The 24,275-nt window shown below is 38.1% G+C and overlaps 1 protein-coding gene across 7 annotated transcripts in view; it reads left to right on the top strand.

The window, feature by feature from the left end:
* PDE1C (phosphodiesterase 1C) overlaps positions 1-19,107 on the top strand; it is a 389,107-nt gene extending 370,000 nt beyond the window's left edge. For 4 of the 7 annotated variants that reach the window (XM_060781641.2, XM_060781644.2, XM_060781646.2 and 1 more), the window contains 2 exons: positions 12,221-12,283; positions 18,116-19,107. In XM_060781641.2, the coding sequence (XP_060637624.2) occupies positions 12,221-12,283; positions 18,116-18,288 (236 nt within the window). In that variant the 3' untranslated portion in view covers positions 18,289-19,107. Of the gene's footprint in view, positions 1-883; positions 1,968-12,220; positions 12,284-14,049; positions 14,157-16,414; positions 16,671-18,115 lie in introns of those variants that run through there. The other 3 variants (XR_009631756.2, XM_060781642.2, XM_060781645.2) reach the window with 3 other exon arrangements.
* The last annotated feature ends 5,168 nt before the right edge of the window (positions 19,108-24,275 follow it).

The raw sequence follows: 24,275 nt of genomic DNA on the forward strand, positions 1-24,275 counted from the left end.
ATCTATTGACTGTTTGTTTGCAACTTTGATGAACTGTGCCAAGTCTGCAAGGACTTTGTATAAATAAATATCCTTTTTTGATGTTTAAAACCAGTAATAGCCTCATTTGCTGAGTATCTCAAGCTTCTCAAGAAAGACACCCGCAGTTCGCTCAGACATAGAGAGAAGCACATCGCAGTTTTATTTTTTATAGTGTCTGGGTGGACAGCACACTGAAAGTTTCCTCTTAAGCTGAATTTGCATGTAAGACGAAACAGGTACATTTTGTAAGTGTAACTCCAGACATGTTTTAAAAGATTTGGATAGCATAAGGAAGGGTTAACACTCTTGCGGTGTTTGTTTTCTTGCCTGTGCTGCTGTTCAGAAGATTTCACCTCACTCTCGGTCCCTGTGACAATTAGATTTTGAAAATTTTGGGTTGTTGCGGAAACAAGGATTGGTGATAAAGCTTCGGTTGTGACACCTTTCCTCCATGATAACTCTTTCCTAGGGTAGATTTCCTCTCACTTCCTATTATTTGACCCCCATTTGTTACTAGGAGACATATGTGAGTTGGGTGTTTGTAACTCAAGGACTGTCTGTATGATTGTTCTCCACTTGGTCGTTTTCAGAGTTTTCCTCCCCTTCAGATTTTTCTTCTAAATATATTTAAATTCCATTTTATTCTGGCAAACATTGGGGTTCATGTGAGCTTTCTTATATCCCCCTAAACCCTTGGGCAAGGCTAGTTAAAGACAGGCACTTAAATAATGAATTTACTTTAATATGTTGGAGAGCATTATATTGCTAGAGACTATATTTTTATTCAATTTTCACTTCTTCTTGGGCAGTAGATGAGGAACACTGACAACTTTCTCTCTCTCTTTCTCTCTCTCTTTTCCAGATACAGAAGAGTAAAAAAAAAAATACACATGTGTAATCAAAAAGAGACTGCAAATTTCTTTTCTTCATTATTCTCCACCTCCTTCCACAAAGACCAGTTTCTGGGAAGGGCATTATGCAGCTTTCCAAGCCACTTCTTTTCTTCTCTTCACTGGCTATTTCACAGCTTTGACTTTGGGGGTTTTCACTTAAATATGTTCATTTTTGAAATTTTATTTTTTCCATGTAAGTGAAAAAAACATTTTTATTTTTGAAATGAAGTTTCCTTTACAATTCCTTTGTTGGGATTTGCATACCTTTTGATGAAATCACCAGTCCCAGCTTATGAAAAAAAAAATCTTCTCATGATGAAGCACAGAACTGACCCATCTTTGGAAAGAGACTTGGAAAACACTGTGGTTTCTATGAACTATTTTCATGTACAGAGAGCAAAAGAGAGAGAGAAAGAAGCAGCAACACTGAACAATCTTGTCCATCTAAAGCCATGATTTAAAGCTTTGGGGTTTTGGTTTTGCCTTTTTTGTGCTTATTTTTTATATATATACACAGACAAAAGATATTAGGCTATTTTACAAATAAGCTAATTGCTAGATTCCTAAACTGCTTTATAGTATTTTTTTCAACAATAACACAAACCCACCCTGTTCTGTAAATTTCATTTGCTAGATTTTCTCTCAGTTTGTATGTTATCATACATTTTGTTGTTCTGATATTATAGCAAGGATATTGCTTAAATCCTGGGTTATTGCGCTGTTCTCATTGTCTTCTATAAGCACATATTTTAACAAAGGTGTGTCTACTATGTGATTATTTCTAGCCTCTTTATAAAATTCCTCAAAGCAAACAAGAACCACTATAGGGAAACAAGGCAGTCCCTCTAGTCAGATTTGTGGCCCATCATTTTTTAATCATTGAACAAACTGAGAAAGAAACAGTTCAGTCTTCAATATGAATAAAACTAAATCTTTATGCCTGATCAATATTTTGGACTCCAGCTGGTTGGGTATGGCCACTTGGCCAAGCTAAATGAGAGATTTGGGAAGCTATAAAGTCCAAAAAATAAAATGTCAAAGCTCTGGGGCAAAGAGAGTCCAGTACAAATGCATGTCACTCCTTTTATGAATTTTTTCTCTTCTTACTGTCTGTCAGCAAAACTATCCTGACTATTTTATCTCAGCTCTGTAATGCTTTCAGAAGCTTTAGGACCCCGCTGATGATTTACATCCACTAAGAGTAATGGCTTCAATGTCTTACCCACTTTCCCTTCCGGAGGTGACCAGCCCTACACACACATACACAAATGCATGGTGTAACGTGCTTGACCTGACCCTCAGAGAGAATGTATTAGCACTATTTATGGATATTTAAAAATGATACAGAGAGAACTGGAGGAAGGACTGTCCCTTTCAAGATGTCGAAACTCCAGCAGTGGTCTACCTCTGTGTAGCAATCACAGGACTCTTCTACATTTTCATTTCAAACTACACAGTTATGGTTTGGTGATTCCCCTTTTAATTGCAGTGCCAGCATCCTATGAAATCTTGGGATTTGCTTGCTGGGAGTGGATATTTAGAATTCTTAGCTACAGAGTTTTACTACCTCAAAAAAGTACAAATTCAAAGGTTTTCCGGTATGCAACCATGGCGGTTATTGGGAATCAGTGCTGTTACTGTGTAGTGCAAATGGATGAAGGAATCACACTTATGGTTGAAGCAAGAGACAAGATAAGCTCTTTGAACAAATTGCTACATTTGGTGGATTTCTAAAGGTTAGAGCTCATCCAATATAAGTGTGCATAAGACTAATGACCAATCTATATGGCTGGGAGGTAGTCTTTCGCCAAAAGAACCCTGATAACTGTATGGATAGAAGCCTTCTGTGTGTTCATAACCACTAACTCTTTATGTTAAACTGCTTTAGAGCAGACACCCCCTCCCACACACACATCTTCTCACTAGCGACTTCATCAACACTTACCACCAGAATGATGCTGTCTTACCGTATCCCAGCAGCGCTCACTCAGGGGGCATGGGGACCTGTCACCCTGTGCCCCCTCCATCATGGCTTCTCCCCTGCATAGTTACACAAGAAAGCCTGTTTATGGTGTCTTGACCAATCTTTCCTAATGGAAAGACAGAGATTCTGCTGTTGTCTGCCACCACTATTTTTTCAGTGGTGGCGGTGGTTCAGCGCCAAGCCACCCTGGTAGTAGTTCTCAAGGGTGTGATGGGAGCCATCAGCTAAAGAAGAAAAACCCTGTGTTGTCAAAGGCTTTCATGGCTGGAATCAGTTGGTTGCTGTGAGTTTTGTATGAACATGGCCATACAGCTCAGAAAACTCACAACAACCCCAAAAAAACCCATGTTACACCACTAAAAAAAAAAGGTAAGTGTGAAGAGGTCCCTGGTAGAAAACAACATTCCCCTTCTCATCCTGCTTATGCTCTAGAACAGAGTTTCTCAAACTGTGCTCCCCCAAATGTTTTGGGCTTCAACTTCCACAACAGCTGGTAAGCTGTATGGAGTTTCTAAGAGTTGAAGTCCAGAGTTTAAGAAATACTGTGCTAGAAGACCAGAAACTGAAGAGTGGGGGGCAAGGAGCAGGGGGAAGGTGATTTATTTTCTTAACACCAACTGAATACCCATGTATTCAATAGATGCTAAAGATAGACATTCCAAAGAATAACCACTTTTAATGAAATATTTTTAGACGTATGCTTTAAAGCTTTAACAGTGGGGGTTAACTATTTGTAGGTTAAGTCATGAATAAATCTCACTGATTTTAGCATTGGTTATTCCCAAGTAAATGTGGACAGAAGACAGCAGCCTTGATTTTACTTTCCAAGACTGGATGTTAGGAAAAGTTCATACTTTGTTGTTTCAAGTTCTAAATTATGTTTAATATCCCTATAAACAATGCAGGTTTTTATTCTCAAAGATTAAGTTTTAAAGTATCCAGTTTTATACCTCTATATAATAACAATGCTGTGATGGTTTGCCTAGTTCTCCACTTCCATTTCCAACTTGTCTTTTAAATATCTGGAATGCTTCACTTGCCTTCTCCTCATCACAAAGATTGGGAAAAGATCCTCTCTATAATGCTTGCAATTGCCTTCCTCTAATGGTAGAGTCAGTGCTGCATAGTCCTCTTGTTAGGGTCTGTGAAAGTAGTTTTATCTCCACCTCCATTTCTCATGTGTAAATTGTAAGACTATTGCCTCTCAGGAGAAGAGTGAAGATAGAGAAAAAGTATTATGGAGTAGGCGACAGTGATGAAAGTATTGTTCCCTCGTTTTTACTTCTTAGGGAAGAGGATGGGTAACATTTCAGGGTCATTTCTCCCATTTTGGAGAGCCAGTGTAGGAGTCTGAGTATTGGACTAAGCTTCCTTGAAGCCATGATTCAAATCATGATTCACCCACTGGGTGACCTTGGGCAAGTCACAGGCCCCTTCCACACTGCCATATAAAATCTAGATTATTTGCTTGAACTGGATTATATGACCGTCTCGAAAGGTGGCAATGGCAAACCTCCACTTAATACATTTCACTGAGAAAACTAGAATAGATTCACTCTCAGTCAGAGTCAACCTGGAGCAGTTAAAAACTATTCCCATTTTGTCTCACCTTATTCCACACCAATTGATTTCCTCTAATTATTCATATCTCCTTCAAAACTTTAGAAGTAAACATCCTCACAGTTAAGTAGGGAAATGGAAACAAGTTCAAGGATGGGAAAGCATTTTTTCACTCGCTATTTTGCATCTGTAAATGGACATTATCAATAAGAATGGAGCGCATGTGGTAGAGATAATGTTTTGGGTGGGTTTTTAAAAGTTTTTTTAGGGGGCTTTATCACAGACTCACTTGGGCAAATCACTTTTTAGGATTACACTCTAACATACCTCTTCACTTCATAGAAATCATATTGTGACAATTTCCTAGAACCTTATGGGTATTTGAGGTGAAGCATAATTTTTAAACATGGAAGGAGCATAGTTGTTTTATGATGATTTCATTCTATTCTGTATTTTGGTAAAGGCAGAGAATTACAGATACACTGGCATGGAATGTGAGGTTCAGCTGGAACCTACATGCCTAGGTTTCCTGGCAGTGGCACTCTTTCCCAATTTATAGAATCAAAAATAAAATATTTTTTCCTTCTATGTAAACTTCCTGATATGCTGAAATTACTGTATGATCTAGATTCTTTTTTCTAGGCTAGTCTATTTCTTCTAGTCTTACAACAGCTTTCAAACAATTGCTTTTGTACTCCACATTACAAGCAATGCTGCAAAAACATATCAGTAACCTGGTTCACTGGGCGAAGTGGAGATAAGATATTGGATTGGAGGTTTGGGTGCATTACATTTATTACACTAACAAAGATTTTTTCCCATTTCTGGCATACAAGTCCTCAGATAGTGAGAAGTCATGAGGTTTATGATGCTTCTAATTTAAGAGCTAAAAGTGTGCATTTTTATTTGCTTTGTAATTCGGATCAAATGTGTTAAATTTTGTACTTACAAGGCAATATCCGTGCCAAATTTTTTTGAATTGATTCCTACCCCATACTTTTTTGTTTTTGTTTTGTAAATCTAGGAAGGCTCCCAAAGTCAGTTTCCCTTTCAGAGCAAGGAAGCAAAGCAAAGCCAAAAAGATTGCCTAAGTGCCTTGTCTTGTCTTTTCTCTAAATTAATGGAGTCTTGGCATTAGGAGTGGGGGAAAAGAGGGAGCAATGTTTGCTAGGAACACCATGGAACTATGGAAAATGTAGTTTGGGAAGGGAGGAGCTCTATGCCAACAAATTCAAAAGGCCCTGCCCTAAACTACATTTCCCAGAATGCATGAGCATCAGAAAGCACCAATCAGGGGAGTGGAGAGATTTGTCCCTCCCAAACAGCAGCCAACAAGAGTTCCAATGAATGGTTGAATCTGCAAAGAAGAGGACTGAAGGATACTTCTAGTAAGTAAATCTCTGTGCTGGGCTGGGAAGAAATCTCTAAATGGGGCCTGAGTCTACACTGCCAATATAATCCAGTTCAAAGCAGTCGGCAGTCTACCATATAATATATTTATATGCAGTCTGTCATATAATTCAGTTCAAAACAGATAATTTGATTTTATATGGTAGTATAAATCCAGCCTTAAACTGCATTGGCTGCAAATTCTAGAAAATGGAGGTAATAACATGTGTTTCCAATTCAAAAAACAAAACAAAACAAAAACAAAAAGAACCCCCAACACTATTAACTGGCACAAAAGCATGATGGCTAGCTCACAGTGGATTCTGGAGTACGTTACATTTTCAGAACTGGAGTGTTTGCTATACTATATTTTGGGGAACAGCACCATATCATCTAACATTTCAGATATAGAAACTGGGACATATGTAACATCAACATGTGGTCAGAGATGGCAAACGTTACTATTGAGGAATAAAATGCAAGATAGGGGAAGATGTAGCATGATAATCTACTTAAGATGATTGGAAGATGTGCAGCAGATATCCCTCCAGATATGTAGGCAGTACAGGACAGAGATGGTAGTTTGTCAAGGGCATCCCATTTTCTCATAAGAAGATAGAGAAAGCGCAGGGGGAAGCTGGATGGCTACGCTTCCCCCATGGGATGGGGAAAGGGGTGATGCGGGGCATGGGGCGACGGTTTCCCTCACTGCCCTCCAGATTTGACCACTGCCCCACCGATGCTCCCTGCTTGAGTTGCTTAATGATGATGAGACCCTGAGTCAAATTTAAAGGCATCACTTAGGAAACCTCTCCTTTTTTAGCTTAAGAATCAGTGTTGAATGGTATCCAAAACTTTTACAGACATGGGCATTTTGTAGTGACTCATTCATAGTGATAGAATGAAATGGGCTTTCTGTTATCTTTTGCCTGGATTATACATTTATACAGTTTTGGGGGGGGCATTTTATTTACATAGACACAGAGCTTCAATTATTTCAGTGTCCTGAAAATAAAGATTCCAACTGGACTAGCAAATGAATATACCACTATGAAGGCAGTATTTCTCATCATATCTGAAGGACACAGCCCAACTTAGGAACATGGTATTGAATATATGGCACACTCAGCTCTGTTGTCCTTTACCTTGATGCTATCTTATGATATCATCAGGATAGAGCAGTCATGGGCAACTTTCTAACTTGGGAGCCACATGGCAGGCCAGAGCGGGGTGGGTGGGCTGGGAATGGGATGGGGGTTCCTCTTTCAGAGGCAGAAAGTGAAGGAAAGACAGGAAACGTTTGGATGCCAAAAGGGTTGATCTTGGTCAGGATGAAATGGTGGATAGGAGAGAAAAGGTGTATCAATTAGACCCTGTATTTCCTACTCCTAATATATAATCCCAGAATCCTAGAGCTTGAAGAGCCCCCCCCCCCCGGGCCATTTAGTCCAACCCACTGACCATTCAAGAAGGCACAATCAAAGCACTCCCGATAGTCAGCTTCTGCAGAAAAGCCTCCAGAGAAGGAGACTCCACCACACTCCCAGGCAGCCTATGACACTCTCCAACAGCTCTTACCTTCAGGAAGTTTTTCCTAATATGTATTTTCAATCGAATCTCTTTCCCTGCCATTTGAATCCATTGGTCCCTTGTGCCCTGGTCTCTAGAGCAGCAGAAAGTCAATTTCTCCCTCCCTCCTCAATAGGACACCTCTTTTAAATCTTGAAACATGGTTCTCATATTCCCTCTCTACCTTCTCTTCTCCCAACTAAACATTCCCCAGGAGGAAAGGAGGAAGGAAAAAGAGAAGGAAGGGAGGGAGGGAGGGGTGGACGGAAGGAAGGGTGGAAGGAAATGGATTGAGGGAAGGGAGAAGCAAGGAAAGACAAAAAGGGAAGGAAGGAAGGAAGGAAGGAGAAAGAGGGAAGGAAAGATGGGAGGAAAGAAGGATGAAAGGGTTCTGAAAGGGAAGGAAGGAGGGAGGGTGAAAGAGGGAAGGAATGAAGGGAAGGAGAAAAGAAAGAGAGAAGGAAGGAAGGATAGGATAGGATGGTGAGTGAGAGAGAGAGGCCCTGAGAAAAGAGCCCAAGATGTTGCATCTGCCCCCCCCCCCCAGTCCTGCTCATGTCTGAGATAGAGCAACTTCAGCAATTATTCACTCGACACATGTATGAAGAATGAAATTTCCTGCCACAATGTCTGGTATTGGCCTCTAATTTAGACAGCTTTAAAAGGGTATAAGATTTCTGGCCACTGAGGGGAGAAAAAGATGCTGAATTAGACAAGCCTTTAGGATTCCTCTTGTTTTCCTGGACTTTCTTTTTTCTATTAAGTTATTCAATGTTGAATGAGTGAGACTTTAATAGAAATTTGGAACAACAGTATAACATTGTATGGTTTCTATACTTATAATAAATTTTAGTCAGATTTTACAGTGCAGTTTTCTGTAAAATCTAGATCCGGAAAAATACTACAACACTGAAGTAGATGTAAACAAATGGTTTACATCCAACCTCCAACCTCCTCAATGATGATTATTGTTAACATACCATAAACAAAATAAATTATGTTTGGTTATGCCATATTTGCTGGAATTTGTAATGGAATCAACTAAAGGTTATGTCTCCTATTTATCACCAAGTATATGTCCAATGGTAATTGGAATGTACCTGTTATATATATATGCTCACTTTTTCTCTCTAAAAAGAGCCTCAAAGTGGCTTATGGTAAAAGCAATATAATGCAATTAAAACCTACAATATACAAACATTAAAAAGAATTAAATATGAACACAGTATTACATTTGAAAGAGGATGTGCAAAGATGCATTAGCAAGGCATATATGTCTGTAATTTTGCAAAGAAATGACAGTTTTTGCTGGGGTGGAATATCATACAAATATTGTTCCATCAAATCAAGAAAATAATATGCTAATTCATTGCCAGAATAAGAAAGGTACTGGGGAGTGTTCTGAGTTTGTTCCAGCTTAACATATAAAACATAAGTGACTTGTGAGCATGTGATGCTGGCTGTTCTGGTAAATATTTTAAATAAAATTGTGTTTATTGTATTTTTATGAGGAGAAGAGGCTTGCTGTCTCTAAATGTGTAAATTAATTTTCAGCTTTTCAGTTTTTCTGTAAAGGGTTTTCTGTATCCATCTTATCGCCAAATAAAACCAATGAGATCACTATTGACATGAATTCCCATTGTGTGCAAAAGTAGCTCTGATTAGAATAATAGGGCTGGTTGAAGGTATTTACTATTTACCCTTTCAACCATCACTTTTAGGAGGATTGGAATGTTAGTCTGACTTTTCTTGCACTCTAGTAGACTGGAGCAGGATGTTTGTGTATGTGTATGTTCATAACCAACATAAGGAAGTGAAAAGGGGTTCAATGGTTGTGGTCCCTTACCACATTTAAATTGTCATAGCTATTAGAACACAAATGTTTGGGTAACCATAACAACAAAAATGTGTTCCAAGTAATACATACAGTCCTCGAGTTACAAACATCCAACTTACATATGATTCCTAGTAAAACAGGGGCAAACAATAGAAAGTGAGAGGAAATCTACCCCCAGAAAGGGAAAATCAGTCCTGAAACGGTTGTAATGGGGGGGGGGGGGGGAGTCTCCACTGAAGCTGTATGATCAATCACTGTTTCTACAACAATCCAAATTTTTCAAAATCCAGTTGCCAGGACAGAAAGTGAAGTGAAATCTTCTGAATAGGGGCACAGACAGCAAAACAAGTGTTGTTGGGCCTTCACTGTGCTATCCAAAACACACACAGATTATATATATGACTGTAGTTACACTTAAAATGTCTCTATTCTGACTAAATTCAACTTCAGGACAAATCTGCAGAACCAGTCAAAGGTCTTGAAGGTCTTTCAACGAATCAATCAAATTTGAAGACAAGATCATACTTTGACTTAAGTGTATTTCATTCCCTAGTAAATCAGACTGAAAACAGAAGCTTGTACAAGAAAACCAGTTTTTCCACCCGACATGGTCAGTCTGCCTTACTAATATTTCAATTTTATTCCTAGCAACTGTTATATGCACTGTGGCCTTCTAGGTTCCTGACAGCTCTCCTTGTTTGAAAGCCCATTAATCATATGTGGGATTGCTAACAACTTGAAGTGAGAATAAATTGAGAAAATCTGGTGTAGATGCTTGGGATAGGATGGAGCATAGCTTCTGTAGCAGAACCTGTATGAAGCTCTTAGGCATATTCAATTTGGTCAATGCCAGTCACACTCTCACTATAACTCATTGCAAGATATCAGGTCTATAGGGTAGACACAAATATATGGCGACTGCAAACATTCTGTTTTATCTCTCAATAGTAATAATACAGAATTCTGGCAGCTTTCAAGTGTGACACAGATCATGTGTTTGGTGATATCAGAAGATCAGAAGTTGTCTTTTATTGGCAGCTTTGGTTCTTTTATCTCAGATTTGTCCATACTGAGTGCTGACAGCTCTGTTCGGATGCTGTCGTAATGGGGCAGGACTGGAACCTGAGACCTTCTATATTAAAAGCATACTTCTAATGCAAAACAAAATTATTGTCAGATGGGCTACTTTGTCTGTCATGTGCTGCTTGCTGTTATACTTTCAGAACGAAGCCCATTATATGATGCACATGTACTTCCAGTTGGGCTCTTTCAGGAAAGAGGAGAGCAAGCAGGGGTGGCTTCTGTTGCCTTCAGGATAATGTGGGGAAGCTGGGTGGTGGTGATTCTCCCATGGGATAGAGATCAGGGTAAATCACATGATGCGGGACATAGAGTGATGGGTTCTCCATGCCACGATGCATGGCAAATACATTGTTGCAGCCCAGCTGCCTACTTGATCCCCTTTTCACCCAAACATCACACAGATGAACAAGAATAGTAAATGTATTACGAAAAGAATATCTAATGTAAAAATAGTTTCAAAATACATCCATAAACTAGATTTCCAGAGGTTTAATAAAAGCAATGACCAATTCTGAATAGGAATTCAAAAATCCCTTAAGGCAAAAGCAAGAAATTGTAATTCAAGGGTTGTTGCACTTAACCTAGAATTATATCCAAAAGCTTGAAAGCATGAACATGACTATAATCCAAAGGCTTTATACTCAAATTTGACTATAATCCCAAAGGCTTGAAACTTGAAACAAGATTTGTAATCCAAACAGAAGGCATGGAACTTTAACAGAAAACAAGAACAGAACTCCTAACTTGGTGCTCCCAAGACAGGAAACTTGACACATGAAAATCCAACGTTGATCTCCCCACCAAACATAAACTCCAATTCCTTAAAAATTTTCCACCTTGCCCATAACATCAATCTTTCTCACACCTGGGTTCCCTTTGTTTATCTTTCAGTCTCTGGGAACACTGAATTTGTCTCTGTTTTGCACTATCCCTTATATCTGTAAACACTGTGTTATCTGTAACCCTCCTATCTCCTCCCCATTCCTTTTAGAGCCAATCCCCTCCCGATTCTCATGAGAATCACTGCCTGTTTCCCCAACAACAGATATACCAAAAACATTCTGATCGACTCATAAAACAACCTTTCCCCACAGGAACACCAGGTTCAACCAGAAAATCCTTGTTCTCATCCTCAGAGGCTTCATAGGCCTCAACATCCATGGACCTTTGTGATGAGGTCCTTTTCATATCACCTTTTGGTGATATTATTGATGTTCCTGCTTTTGAAAGATGATATAATGATTTTTTGCATAATTAATATTTTTTATTGTTACTCACCAAACATTGAATTGGGGTATCATGTTGAGGATTAAATAGATTTCCCATTTTTGGTGTTAGGAAGTGTTTTTTTAAAAAAATAAAAATATAAGAACAGAGTAGGGTGTTACAAAGGGGTAACATAGCAAGCTGTTTTGGAAAAGTATTGTCAACTAATCATTTTTTAAAGTAGCATTCTAAACTTTGCTTCTTTTTCATTTTTCATCTTTTTCATGATTTTGATATTCAATAAACGATATATGGCTGTTTTGTCCAAAAGCAAATGATACTTTGTATAAATTATAATTTACATTCAAATAATTCAGGATTGCAAATCTCTGTTGGATCCTAATGTGTTATCATTCAGAACTGTAAGCTTCTTATCCACTACAATTGTGAACAACTGGGTTGAGGGCATACTAATGCTGTACCTGGACTGGCCACAACTCCATATTAAATGTTACTGGGCTATAATAATGTTAAATTGTTGGATACAAATGTTTTTACCTGCAATTGAATATGTTGTTGCTTGGAAGACACTTGTACATGGATTTGTTTTATGCATGTAGATTGGTGTACAGCGAATGACAGATGATACTATAATTAATCCTTTTAATTTATTAAAAGGTTCAAACCAGCATATGAAAACTGCACCAGTTCCAGAGTCCACAAATCGGCTTACTTTGCCAGGTTAGTGAGTCCCAGTGTGTTGAAATGCCTGATCAGAAATAATCTTAAGTACCATAGTTGCTACTCATTTTTATTCTTTTGTGAGAATATGCACCTTTATATAGATGTATGTGCCCATTCATCAATGCCACAGTTGATAATAAAATGAATAATAATGAAGTTAAATTTTGTAATTAGTTTCACTGCATCAAAGAAGATTTTTGGTTCCAATAAATGGTGTTTAGGAAAGACACACATTGTATAGTATGTTTTATATGCATTGTGTGCTTAGGAAATAACAGCTACCCTTTGCTATATTTTTAGACAAGGTGCTACCTCAAATAATAAACCTCTGAGGATGCCTGCCATAGAACATGACCATACAGCCCAAAAAACCTACAACAACCCAATAAAATATTTCTGTTTTTTGAAACATTTGATTGTTGTTAACAACTTTTTTTCAATTCTTAGCATGATTTTTTTTTGTTATTCATCATTTGAAGTTAAGCACAGGTTTATTGGACAAATCTGTTGTCTGTGGCATGTATTGCTGAAGAAAACTACTGTGGAAAGAAAAAATAAGTTAACCATAGGAAATTTGCATTCTTTTTAATGTCTGACCTGCATCATCTGTGAGCTTTTCTGCCATGCAATTCAGAAGCAATGTCTCATTTATATAGATTTCCATTTCTAGAATCCACTGTGTTAGGAGATTTTCTTCTGGGAAGCTTGAGGAGCCTTGATGAAGCTCTTATTTATGACTGGTCCCAGTCATAACAAGGTTAAGATCCATATGACCAATTCCAGAAAACTGGAAGTGATTTGATATCCTACTTTTTAATCTCTGTTCCAGTTCTTCTAATATGATGAATCCTAATATGATGAAAATAAACCTATTCAACATGAATTCCACTCTTATGCTTAAAGATGTGACAACCTGTCATTCTGAATTTCATGTCATTTTTCAGAAACCCACCAATCTTCACATTGCATCAAAACACATGCACTTTTGACATGCACATTTCATAACAAGCTTTATATGCATTTGACTGTGGTGTTTCTGCACATTTTCAAAAATGTATTTTGTGTGTTCATATTTTGGATATATGTATAGTTTTGTATGCATGCTTTTCTTCTTCAAGTATTGAAGTATCACAAGTATTGAAAATGGATAGTATGGACATCTCATTTCTAATTTCAATAAGACAGGAAATCAAGATTTTCATAGCAAAATGGAAACACAACACATTTCTGCAACTACACTCTGACTATACATTTTGATCCTCTTCTACTTTTAGTAAAAATAAATCAACTTTATTAAAGAAAAATACTGTAGAGCTGTAAAGAAAAATCATATAGAGGAGATTTGTAATACAACAAGCTGTTTCATTAGCTAAAGCTAAACAAGGTCAGCAGATGTTTCTTCCAGACAATCCAGCAAACAAGTCATAGTGATCCATGGATGCTCTGACATTTTGATTCATCACTAATATCATCAAATGTACAGGGACAGTGACAGTGGCTGAAAAAAAAAGGTGGCACCCAATCAGGTGCATTTTATGAAGATCACTTTTATGCCAGTTGTCTGGAACCATTCTTAAACTAAGGTACAGTACAACCAATAGCATACAAATATTCTACCCAGTCCTAATTTCCTCTAGCTGCACTGCTTCTTGTAGCATTAGAGGTAGATATATTCTGCTTCAGCTTGTTTAGTTTTATCATGGTTTTCTTAAAATGCATGCCCAATTTGGGTTGACGTTTGTGTATGGTGTTCTACCTTTCAGAAAAATAAGACCTTCAGAAAAGAGCATTACAACATCAGTGTGCCAGCCCAGTAGCTTGGAGGCATTTTAAAGAAAAGCATGCACTTTCCCCTCCCCCAAATATTCAGGTTAGTATAAATGAAACCATTATGGTTCCTCTGTATAACATGCTGATATACAGAGATCTAGATGAAAGGAAGATCTGAACTAAAAATACAGAGCCTCCTTTGATACCTGGTATACCCAATTTTATCAGTGGAGTGCAATCAAATATAGTGCCATCCATACATGGAAGCACGCTCCCAGGTGCTTATTGTTTGTTACATGTGGGATTACTTGGGAACTGTCCGCTTTTATGGACAGAGACACAATGGCATATGGTGAAGATGACATCATGGATAGCTAGCTACAGTTCAGTCAACTAATGATCTTTCTCCCTTCGAATGAAAATACCCTTTTCAGTAGTGTAATGGAACAGGGTTGTCGGGGTTGTAATACACTGGCCTTTTGATTATCAGAACTAAAGATGTCATCCTTTTGCACCCCCCACGCTTCTCTTTTTGCTCAGAGTTTAGTTGCAAACTCCATAGTCATTACAGGAAAACCTGAATTCCCAACAAGCCACTCTGATTCCCCTTTCGGGGTGAGATAGAGTGGGGTAGAAATATACAACCATGTCTTGCAAAGTACTATTGTTATGTATGTTGGTATAGCTTGGCCTTGAATGGCAATTAAATTGTGTTTAAGGATGTAATTCTTCATAATTTCATTCTTTAAAGGAGCAATGGATAAGTATTTTCAACGATTATTTACAGTTTGGCAATTATTCTGTGCAAAATTTGCATGTAATTTGTTTGTGTAGAAAAGCTATTATATGCACAGAAAGTAATATTTCTGCACATAAATATTATTTGGGGGGGGGGATACTTTCTTGCAGTATCTGAGGATTTGATTTGTTGCAAAATGTGCATATTTTCTGTACACAAAATAGCACTTTCTGCACAGAAATATTGCTTTAGGTGCAGAAAATGCTAATTCTTTTGCTGAAATGCTATTTTCTGCATTAAATTATGTAAATTTTGCAATTAATAAGTCCCCAACTACAGCATTTTCTGCACAGAAAAAAATGACTGGAAACCTGTTGATTCATCCCAACTAGAGCAAAGCCGTTGAAACAATTGCTGGGTGGTGAGTCGATCCATGGGTCCCACTGAGTTAATGGATATATTTTTGTTGGGACTAACAGGATTTCAGCTATTTCTTTGCAATTTTTTTTGCTGTTTCCTGCATATAAAATTTGATTACCTGAAAATTTTGCACTGTTTAATATTCTCCTTATCAAGGTTTATTGATCCTTGAGAAACATGGTTTTAAAAACCATTTTCCAAACAATTTAAAATATTCTAGTCTTATTCTCTTTACAAAATAGCTGCTGATGGTGTAGATGAAAGATGCCAGAACTAGTATGTCAAAGGAAGACGAGTGATTTTTTTGGAAAGTATGTGTGCCTGCACAGCCTTTTAGACAGGAGTAATTTTTCCAAACCCTCAGACAGAATTGGAAAACATTATGCAAAATCGTCCAATGTTGTGCCTTGGAAAGATTGCAGGTACTTTCCATGTTAAACTAAGTAAACTTTTTAAATGGTTTGCTGAATGATTTCAAGCAGAATTTTCCTTCAGTCTAGCTTTCCTTGCCTTTGGTTTTTGTTCCACTTTGTTTGATGAAGTGTCTGGAGATCTTTTAAACTTTTAGTCTGTAGGGAACTTTGTTTCTGCCTGCCCAGCGTGGCTGTGTAAGCACTGTCAAAGGTTTATAGCATTAATACAGATTTGTGTATTTTTTAAATGATTATCATGACTATGCTTTTTGTATTTTGTGTGTGTGTATGCACACTAGAAATCACATCAGTGCTCTGTCTTGCTAGGTCAAGATATATTACTTGTCTGTTTCTAAATGCTTTGTTAAATAAATCAACATTTCTGGCATCCCTAAATTATGTATGTATTCCTGAGATTTATATCATAGGTGACAGGGGCTGATTTTTCACTCCACAGAGCAGATCAAAATCACAACCAAAAGGCAGTTGGTTTTGCTGGGTGATTGTAGTTCAGGAGGGGTTTTGCAATCGTTCAAGCCAATCTGCTATTTCTTGTGGGATGCAGAATGGGAGTTGAATTTTTTTAAAAATGATGTTTTGTCAGATTTCTCTCCCCCCCCCGCCCCAAAATGGGCTGCAACTCACATAGGATACTAGCCCTATCTCTTATACAAAGCAAATAATACTCGACTATTGTAGAAAATGGCAATATATTCAGGAAAAAGCCTCATGTTGTCAGCAACAATTTTAAAATATTAATTCATTAATCTGCATATTTCTCCCCAGATCACCTGAACCAGAAAACCAACAACAATGAACATCCACCTTGAAGAATCAGAAGCAACAATGTATAAACAAGACTTAGAAAAAACTGCTTTAAAAAGTTTCATCATTTTTTGCATTATCCAACAAATTGCATTGTTTATTTATATTAACATCGGAATCATTCTACTCTACTTTTGTGCACAGTTTTATGTCCTTACAATCTTTATACAGCCAACTGTACTGTGATGCTGTCTTTAATAAAGCTCTACCACACAAATATTCATTTTGAAACTGACATCTTTGTAAAATGGTTGTTTCTCTTGGTCAGTATGACCAGTGATACTATCAACTGCACACATTTCATTTCAGAATATCCACAGTAGAATGCTGAGATCAGTTTCATTTGTCCATAGAGTGGGTCAAAAATGAATTAAAGTATATGATACCAGTCAAAAACAATGTGTAAACACAACAGAGTAAAGTGTAAACTGCAAAGTAATTCAATAAAACACTTTCTTCCATATACAGATTCCACTAAGCATAACCTTAGTATGAGGATCAACTGTGTCTTCCTGCAGATACTCTGCAACCAGTAGTCAGAATTGTGTTCATTGAGTGTGGAGGCTGGAATCATGTAGCTTAGAGCATATGATTCTGTGATTCTATGATTCATATACTTTCATTTTTCATTCATATCCTGTCACCAATTATGGGATTTACTTCTTAGTCTGCTGCCTTTCCACCAGATGTGATGCTCTTTCTGAGATTCTGGGTACATTTATACATGGACACTACAATGCAGCTTGGAATCAGTTTTGGAGAACTGGTTTGGGAGAACCCTTTCTCCCACCTCTGCCACCAATGTAAGGACCTCCTCCTATCCTACTGCTTTGGTCAACAAATGTAGGGACCATCTAGATACTCACAAGAGTACCAGTGTGTCACCTGGATGGGCTTCTATTGTTTGTGCTTGTGATTCTGCCTTTCCCCAATTTACTGTGGCTGGTGTTTGACAGAAAATTGGTTAATTGGGCTCAGACTTTGTTGAACTATTTTTTTCTTGATGTGGATGGTGTACTTGAGGACTCATTATTATCCTTGACATAGTTGGAGCCATGATCTGTATGGATCTCTCCCAGGGCTGCATAATTCTTTTATGAACATGAATAAATAGCTAAAATGATGAAGTTTTTAGCTGCCCAGCTTTTCCTAGTTTTATTTCAGTAATCTAAAACTTTGTTTTAAACTTGTTCAGTAAAATACTGAGGTCTTCTTAAAAATATAATTCCCAAATGAAGAAAGACAATGAAGATACAACTATGAATATGTCACCATGTCTCCAGTCTTATACACATAGCTGAATTCTGTTAGACTGACATCTGTATAGTCATATTTAGCATTGCTTTAGAAGCTTGTGACTCTGTTGCTATTCATTCTTGTCTCTTGATGAAGCTCCTGTGCAGTCTTGGAGAACAACTGAAATTAGGCACATTAATGTTAAATGTATGATTTGAAAGTGAAAATATGCAATAATTTGAGACAAATAACTTGTATCAACATAATTTGCATGCTTCTTTCCAGTAATTGTTTGCAAAAATATTGAACATGCTCTCCTTCTAACATATGTGGAATTCTATTTAGCTGTGGAATAGAGGGGGATTCCAAAGACTTCAACAATTGGTCAGTCTACATTACTTTTGTTTTTATCTTCTTTCCTTCTAGTCATCAAACCTCCAATACACCATCCCAAGCAACCAAACTTTGTCTCAACAAGCACCACTTTACCACCTTTCCATAAGAAAACTGAGGATTCTTTAATGAAATACAAACTGCTTGACCAGAGAGGCAGAATGAAGAAGATTCAGCATATTTCTCGTCATTGGAATCGGAAATAGATCTCCAGTTATTATTAGAAGACATTTTGAAAGCAAAGTAATAACTGGACAATGAAACAAACAAGTATGTAATATAACAAATGCAATGGGCAAATCCTCTAGACATATTGGCTCCCGACTGACAAATATGCTGGGGGTAGAGTTGCACCAAATCCCACAATCCACACAAAAAACCGAAAAGGACAAAACCTCTGGATTTGCATTCAGGGCTGTGTGCCAAGCATGATAATTTCATTATGAATTGTATCACAAACATATCCCGTCATTCATGACTGAAGAGCCAACAATTTGTAAAGGCAAAGCCTGTGAAAATTATTTTCTTAAAATAATATTATGCCCAGAATTCTCCAAGGAGAATTATCCAGGGAGAATTCTGTGAGTTGTAGTTCCAAGTTCTGGGGAAAGGACATTATTTATTTATTTATTTCAATACCACACAACATAAATTGCTACCTTCAGTTACATGCAATACATAAGTAGAGGAGGGAGCAAAAAACAGATACTTTTTCAAATAAGCAGGCCATCACACAATCTTGAATGCATGATCACTGTATTTCATTACATAATAGTCACCACCACATATAAGTCGCACACCCATTTTTGCGGTCCGCAAATTGGTATAAATTGATTTCCTTACATAATAGTTGCACTGCCTACCCATGCACCTGCCCCTTGGAACTGGGGGAAGCCCCATAACACCGAGGAGCAGGCATGCAGGTGTGTGTGTGGGAGAGCCAAGGGAGGCCCAGTAGCTCTCATTTACAGGTACACGGGTGGGTGATTCACCCTGTAATAGTCACCACCATACAGGCCCGGAGCCAGGATTTTGTTTCAGGGGGGGGGGGGCTGAGTTTGGTTTGGGGGGGTGTGAGTCTGAGTGAAAGAGGGTCTACCCTAGCAAACCTTTTGTATCGTTACCCCAATACCCCCATGCATATGTGATATATTGAGTATGGTGATCAGATAATGATATGAATAAACATAACAGTTTAAATAATGCACCAGTAAGGCCTTCTCGTGGACCACCATGAGAATTTCGGGGGGGGCGAAGCCCCCCAAGCCCCCCCCCCCCCCCCGGCTACATGCCTGCCACTATATAATTGTCACAAAAGGAAAAATAGTGTGATATGCAGTGAAATATTATATTTGACCCAAAGGTATTTTTTCATTTGCTACACTACCCAGCTACGACCCGCCATCTATTTTGTCACTTGTCTCCTTTATTTTCCCCAATACTTCTTTCTGTATCATCATTGCATGAATAAAGTATAAAGGGCAACCAAAGAATAGAACAGTCAAGGGCCTCCTTCTCTAGACCAATCTCATGGAAACATTATACCATAGGGTATTATATTTCATGGGACCATTCCACCGAACTGGAAAATAGTTTGCTGATCCTTGCTTGAATCAGTTATTGAGTGCCACAAGACTGAAGAAGTGGAGAAGTCCAGTTCAACACAGATAATAATAAACCATTATAGGAGATAAATTTGTTACTAGGCATGACACCAGAGTGATCTTCTTATCAATTGTACTGGACCTACCCAAATGTGATGAGTTTATGCATTTTTCAAATTAGGAAGACCAAAATGGCTTCAGTTCATAATTGAAGTTAGGAAGACAATTGTGCTGCAGGATCATCTGCATCTCACTCTGGTACACCAAAAACGTAGACACTCCAAATGATGCTTCATTTCCTAGAAATTAGCAGAATATCATTTATTGGATGCTTGGAATGATATTCAGAAGCCTGTGAAATGAACTCCTTATCAGATTTTGGGGAAAGGTACAAAAATGTGACAGTTATATTTCAGATGAGAAGTGTTGGGTAAGACTCAGGGACAAAATATATTTTGTGCCTAAGCTAGTTGAATACCACACTACAAACAGGCAGAACAGGAATATTTCAGTTAACAATGCCTCGGACAATCAAGTTTCTGTAAAGTTGTAAGCCCCCCCCCCCCCAATTGTTCTCTGGCTGTCTGAAATGTTATATTTATTTTTAATTAGCATTGGGATTGTGAAAATGGTAAAGGAAGTCTGCAGGAATACAGACTTTCCGTGTCAGATTTCAGCAGCGTATCTGATGTAAACAGTGCAATAAAACTGGGAAATAATACTGATCCCTTAGTATTCTGTGGGCCTTCCTTAAAAGGCAAGATAAACAACAGCTGCCCCGGACTTCTTTATTGAGTTTATGTGAATAGAAAAACAGAGAGAAAGAGGAAAGCAGAAAAGCCTGCCTCACCAGCTACTCCCAGAATGCTAGAAAATATAAATATATAACTTGCCATCAAAATGGAATCCACGAGAAAAGTGGACGCTGTTGAAAGGAACAAAAATATTCCTGAATAAATTTTGGAAGCTTTCAAACAAAGTCTATAAAATCAACCTGCTTTTGTTTACTTAACCAAAGCATACTTGATCTGCTTGTTGTATTCCACATGTGCATGTTCTTAGGCATGTATAAAAAGCTTGCTAAAATGTGTTGTGAACGGCTTTGCCTTTTGGTGAGCTCTGATAAGAAATTTCTTGTTCAAGTAATAACCAAGAATGCATTTACGTAATTAATTGAGCAATTCATGCATGTTTTTAATGAAAAATACTGTCCAAATAATCTTTTAAAATTGATTGGAACTGTGCTTTGTCTTCACCTCTGATTCCAGATGTTGCTGATCATCACTTCCTCATTTGAGGAGGACTTACCTTAATTCTGTGACTAAAGGGAACATATAATTTTGACAACACAAGTCTTGTAAAAATTATTAGAGTATCTGCATAAAAGCTTGTATAAAATACAATATTATTTCTTCCAAGTGAAATTTGTATACATGTGCATTTGTGTGGATGAGGTTTTCTTTTCCCTATATGTGTCCATATGCCATCACATTTTGGATTTGTAGATGACTATCTAGTAAGTTATTTAATATTTAGGTTTTTGAAAGGCAATGTTCTTAGGCACCTATTTAAACAACCTATTAAGACAGCCAAATTCAGCTGTAGAGATAGAACTGTCCACGTTATTTATTCAACACTGACATCTAGTGCTTATAGAGAAATCTGCAAGATGCTGTTTTAGTTTATGTTTGATTTTTAACTGAATTACATAACATTCTGGTTCACAGGTCTAAAGGTAAAGGTTTTCCCCTGGCATTAAGTCCAGTTGTGTCTGGACTTAATTGTGTCTGGACAAAACAACTCTGGGGGATGTTTTGGTTTGGTTTTTTTTTTGTCGTGTCAGGAGCAACCTGAGAAACTGCAAGTCGCTTCTGGTGTGAGAGAATTGGCCGTCTGCAAGGACGTTGTCCAGGGGACACCTGGATAATCAAGGGTCTGGAGAACAAGCCCTATGAAGAGCGGCTTAAGGAGCTGGGCATGTTTAGCCTGAAGAAGAGAAGGCTGAGAGGAGATATGATAGCCATGTATAAATATGTGAGAGGAAGCCACAGGGAGGAGGGAGCAAGCTTCCTTGGAGACTAGGACATGAAACAATGGCTTCAAACTACAAGAGAGGAGATTCCATCTGAACATGAGGCAGAACTTCCTGACTGTGAGAGCCGTTCAGCAGTGGAACTCTCTGCCCCGGAGTGTGGTGGAGGCTCCTTCCTTGGAAGCTTTTAAACAGAGGCTGGATGGCCATCTGTCAGGGGTGATTTGAATGCAATATTCCTGCATCTTGGCAGGGGGTTGGACTGGATGGCCCATGAGGTCTCTTCCAGCTCTTTGATTCTATGATTCTATGCAGATGATGTCCAAATCTGTCACTCCTTCTCACCTGTCACCAAGGAGGCTGTCCAAACTCAACCGGTGCTTGGCTGCTGTGTTGGACTGGATGAGAGCTAACAAATTGAAACTGAATCCAGACAAGACAGAGGTCCTACTGGTCAGTCACAATGCCGAACAGGGCATAGGGTTACAGCCTGTGTTAGATGGGGTTACACTCCCCCTGAAGACACAGGTTTGCAGCTTGGGAGTGATCCTGGACTCATCGCTGAGCTTGGAACCCCAGGTCTCAGTGGTGGCTGGGAGAACTTTTGCACAATTAAAACTTGTGCGCCAGCTGCGCCCATACCTTGGGAAGTCAGATCTGGCCACAGTGGTCTTGTTACATCCCGAATAGATTACTGCAACGCGCTCTACGTGGGGTTCGGAAACTTGTTCAACGGGCGGCAGCTAGACTTCTCACTGGAGCATCATACAGAGAGCATACCATCCTTCTGTTATGTCAGCTCCACTGGCTGCCAATTCAGTTCAAAGCACAATTCAAAGTGCTGGTCTTGACCTATAAAACCCTATACAGCACCGGCCCAGCGTACCTGTCCAAACATAACTCCTTCTACGTCCCGCCTAGGAATTTAAGATCTTCTGGAGGGGCCCTGCTCTCGGCCCCACTCTTGTCACAGATGTGATTGGCAGGGACGAGGGACAGGGCCTTCTCAGTGATGGCCTCCGTCTGTGGAATTTACTCCCCGGGGAAATTAGATCATTGTCATCTCTCCTCTCTTTCAGAAGGACATTAAAAACATGGATATGGGACCAGACCTTTGGGTAATCTGGCAGACTGACAAGGACAATGACAACTAAAGCTTTGGAAATGGACTATGATAAGCAGAATGAATTTATTAATTATGGACTTGGCGAAACGATGGCCACCAGGCTGGCTTTTTATTGTATTAATGTAATGTTTTTAACTGTTTATAATTATTGTTTCTTGGGGACTACTGGTGGTCCACGGACCACAGGTTGGGAACCACTGGTGTAAAGGCACCCTCAGTTAAACAGAACTCAAAGAATTGAAACTCTCAAAAAGACAATGAAATAATGCTTTAAATAAAAAGAATTTATAATTCTGTGAAATGGTAAAATGGTTACATTAAGTTTGTCTTTGTCTTTATTTTCTTTTAATTATTATATTTTGATATGAAGTCAACCCCCCATACAATTTTAATATAAATTATGATGTTGTTGATTGAACACCCTTCCAGATGTACCCCCTTGAAAACCACAATAAAATTAAGAAAAAAAATACAGAGTTTATTCTTAATAGTAACTCTCAAGCAACCAAAAACTACATCTACCTGGCACCTACTACTTGCAGGAGATGCCAGTTAACTGAGAGTCTACTGTATGCAAATACAGATATTCCACATTTTAAAAAATCAGAAACACTTATGGTCTGAAGCATTTGGGATAAAGGGTAGTCATCCAGTAAATTCACACTCCTATAGCAAGAAAAGTATCTTAAGTTAAAATGACCCCTCTAAGCTTCTGTTGTATTGTAATTCTTTCTTTGTTATTGAGATAATGAATGTGTTATAAACCCCTAGCTATTTGTACCTAGCATTGTAATTATACCTAATATTGTGGTTGTGCCATTTCCACTCACACCATGGAGACCAGTGCAGTGAATAAAACAGAACAACAGCACAAAATGTCACCAGGTCATATCATAGTGTTTGACATTTCTGAAAAAGAGTGATCACATACATTCAAGCTTTATGTAGGCACTGAACCTAAAATGATAACCATCCTGATGTTGTACTTTGTACGGCATTGAATGTTTGTCTGTTTCTGTGTGTAAACCACCCTGAGTCCCTTTTGGAAGAGAGGGTGGTCTAGAAATAAATTATTATTATTATTATTATTATTATTATTATTAAAACAAAAGCTGTTTTGTCTTCCAAAAAAGTAGGTCAAAGATGATAAAAGAATAATCTATTCAAATAATTCATATTCTACTGTATACTTATTAGATTATATAGTACATAAAACTACGCACTCTACAGACATTTCCCTGCCAGGCAGTCTCTATACAGATGGCACTGCATTTTCTAATTTACAAGTTGCAAAGATGGATTGCACTCATCAAATTCTAATTCTGAGTGCTACATTAAATCTACATTTGATAATCAGGAAAATGCAACCAAATCACTTGTACAAATGAAGATAATAAACTTCATACTACAACTGAAATACTTCGATTAACA

Source organism: Anolis sagrei, chromosome 6 (genome assembly GCF_037176765.1).
Source record: "Anolis sagrei isolate rAnoSag1 chromosome 6, rAnoSag1.mat, whole genome shotgun sequence".
Classification (NCBI taxonomy): domain Eukaryota; kingdom Metazoa; phylum Chordata; class Lepidosauria; order Squamata; family Dactyloidae; genus Anolis; species Anolis sagrei.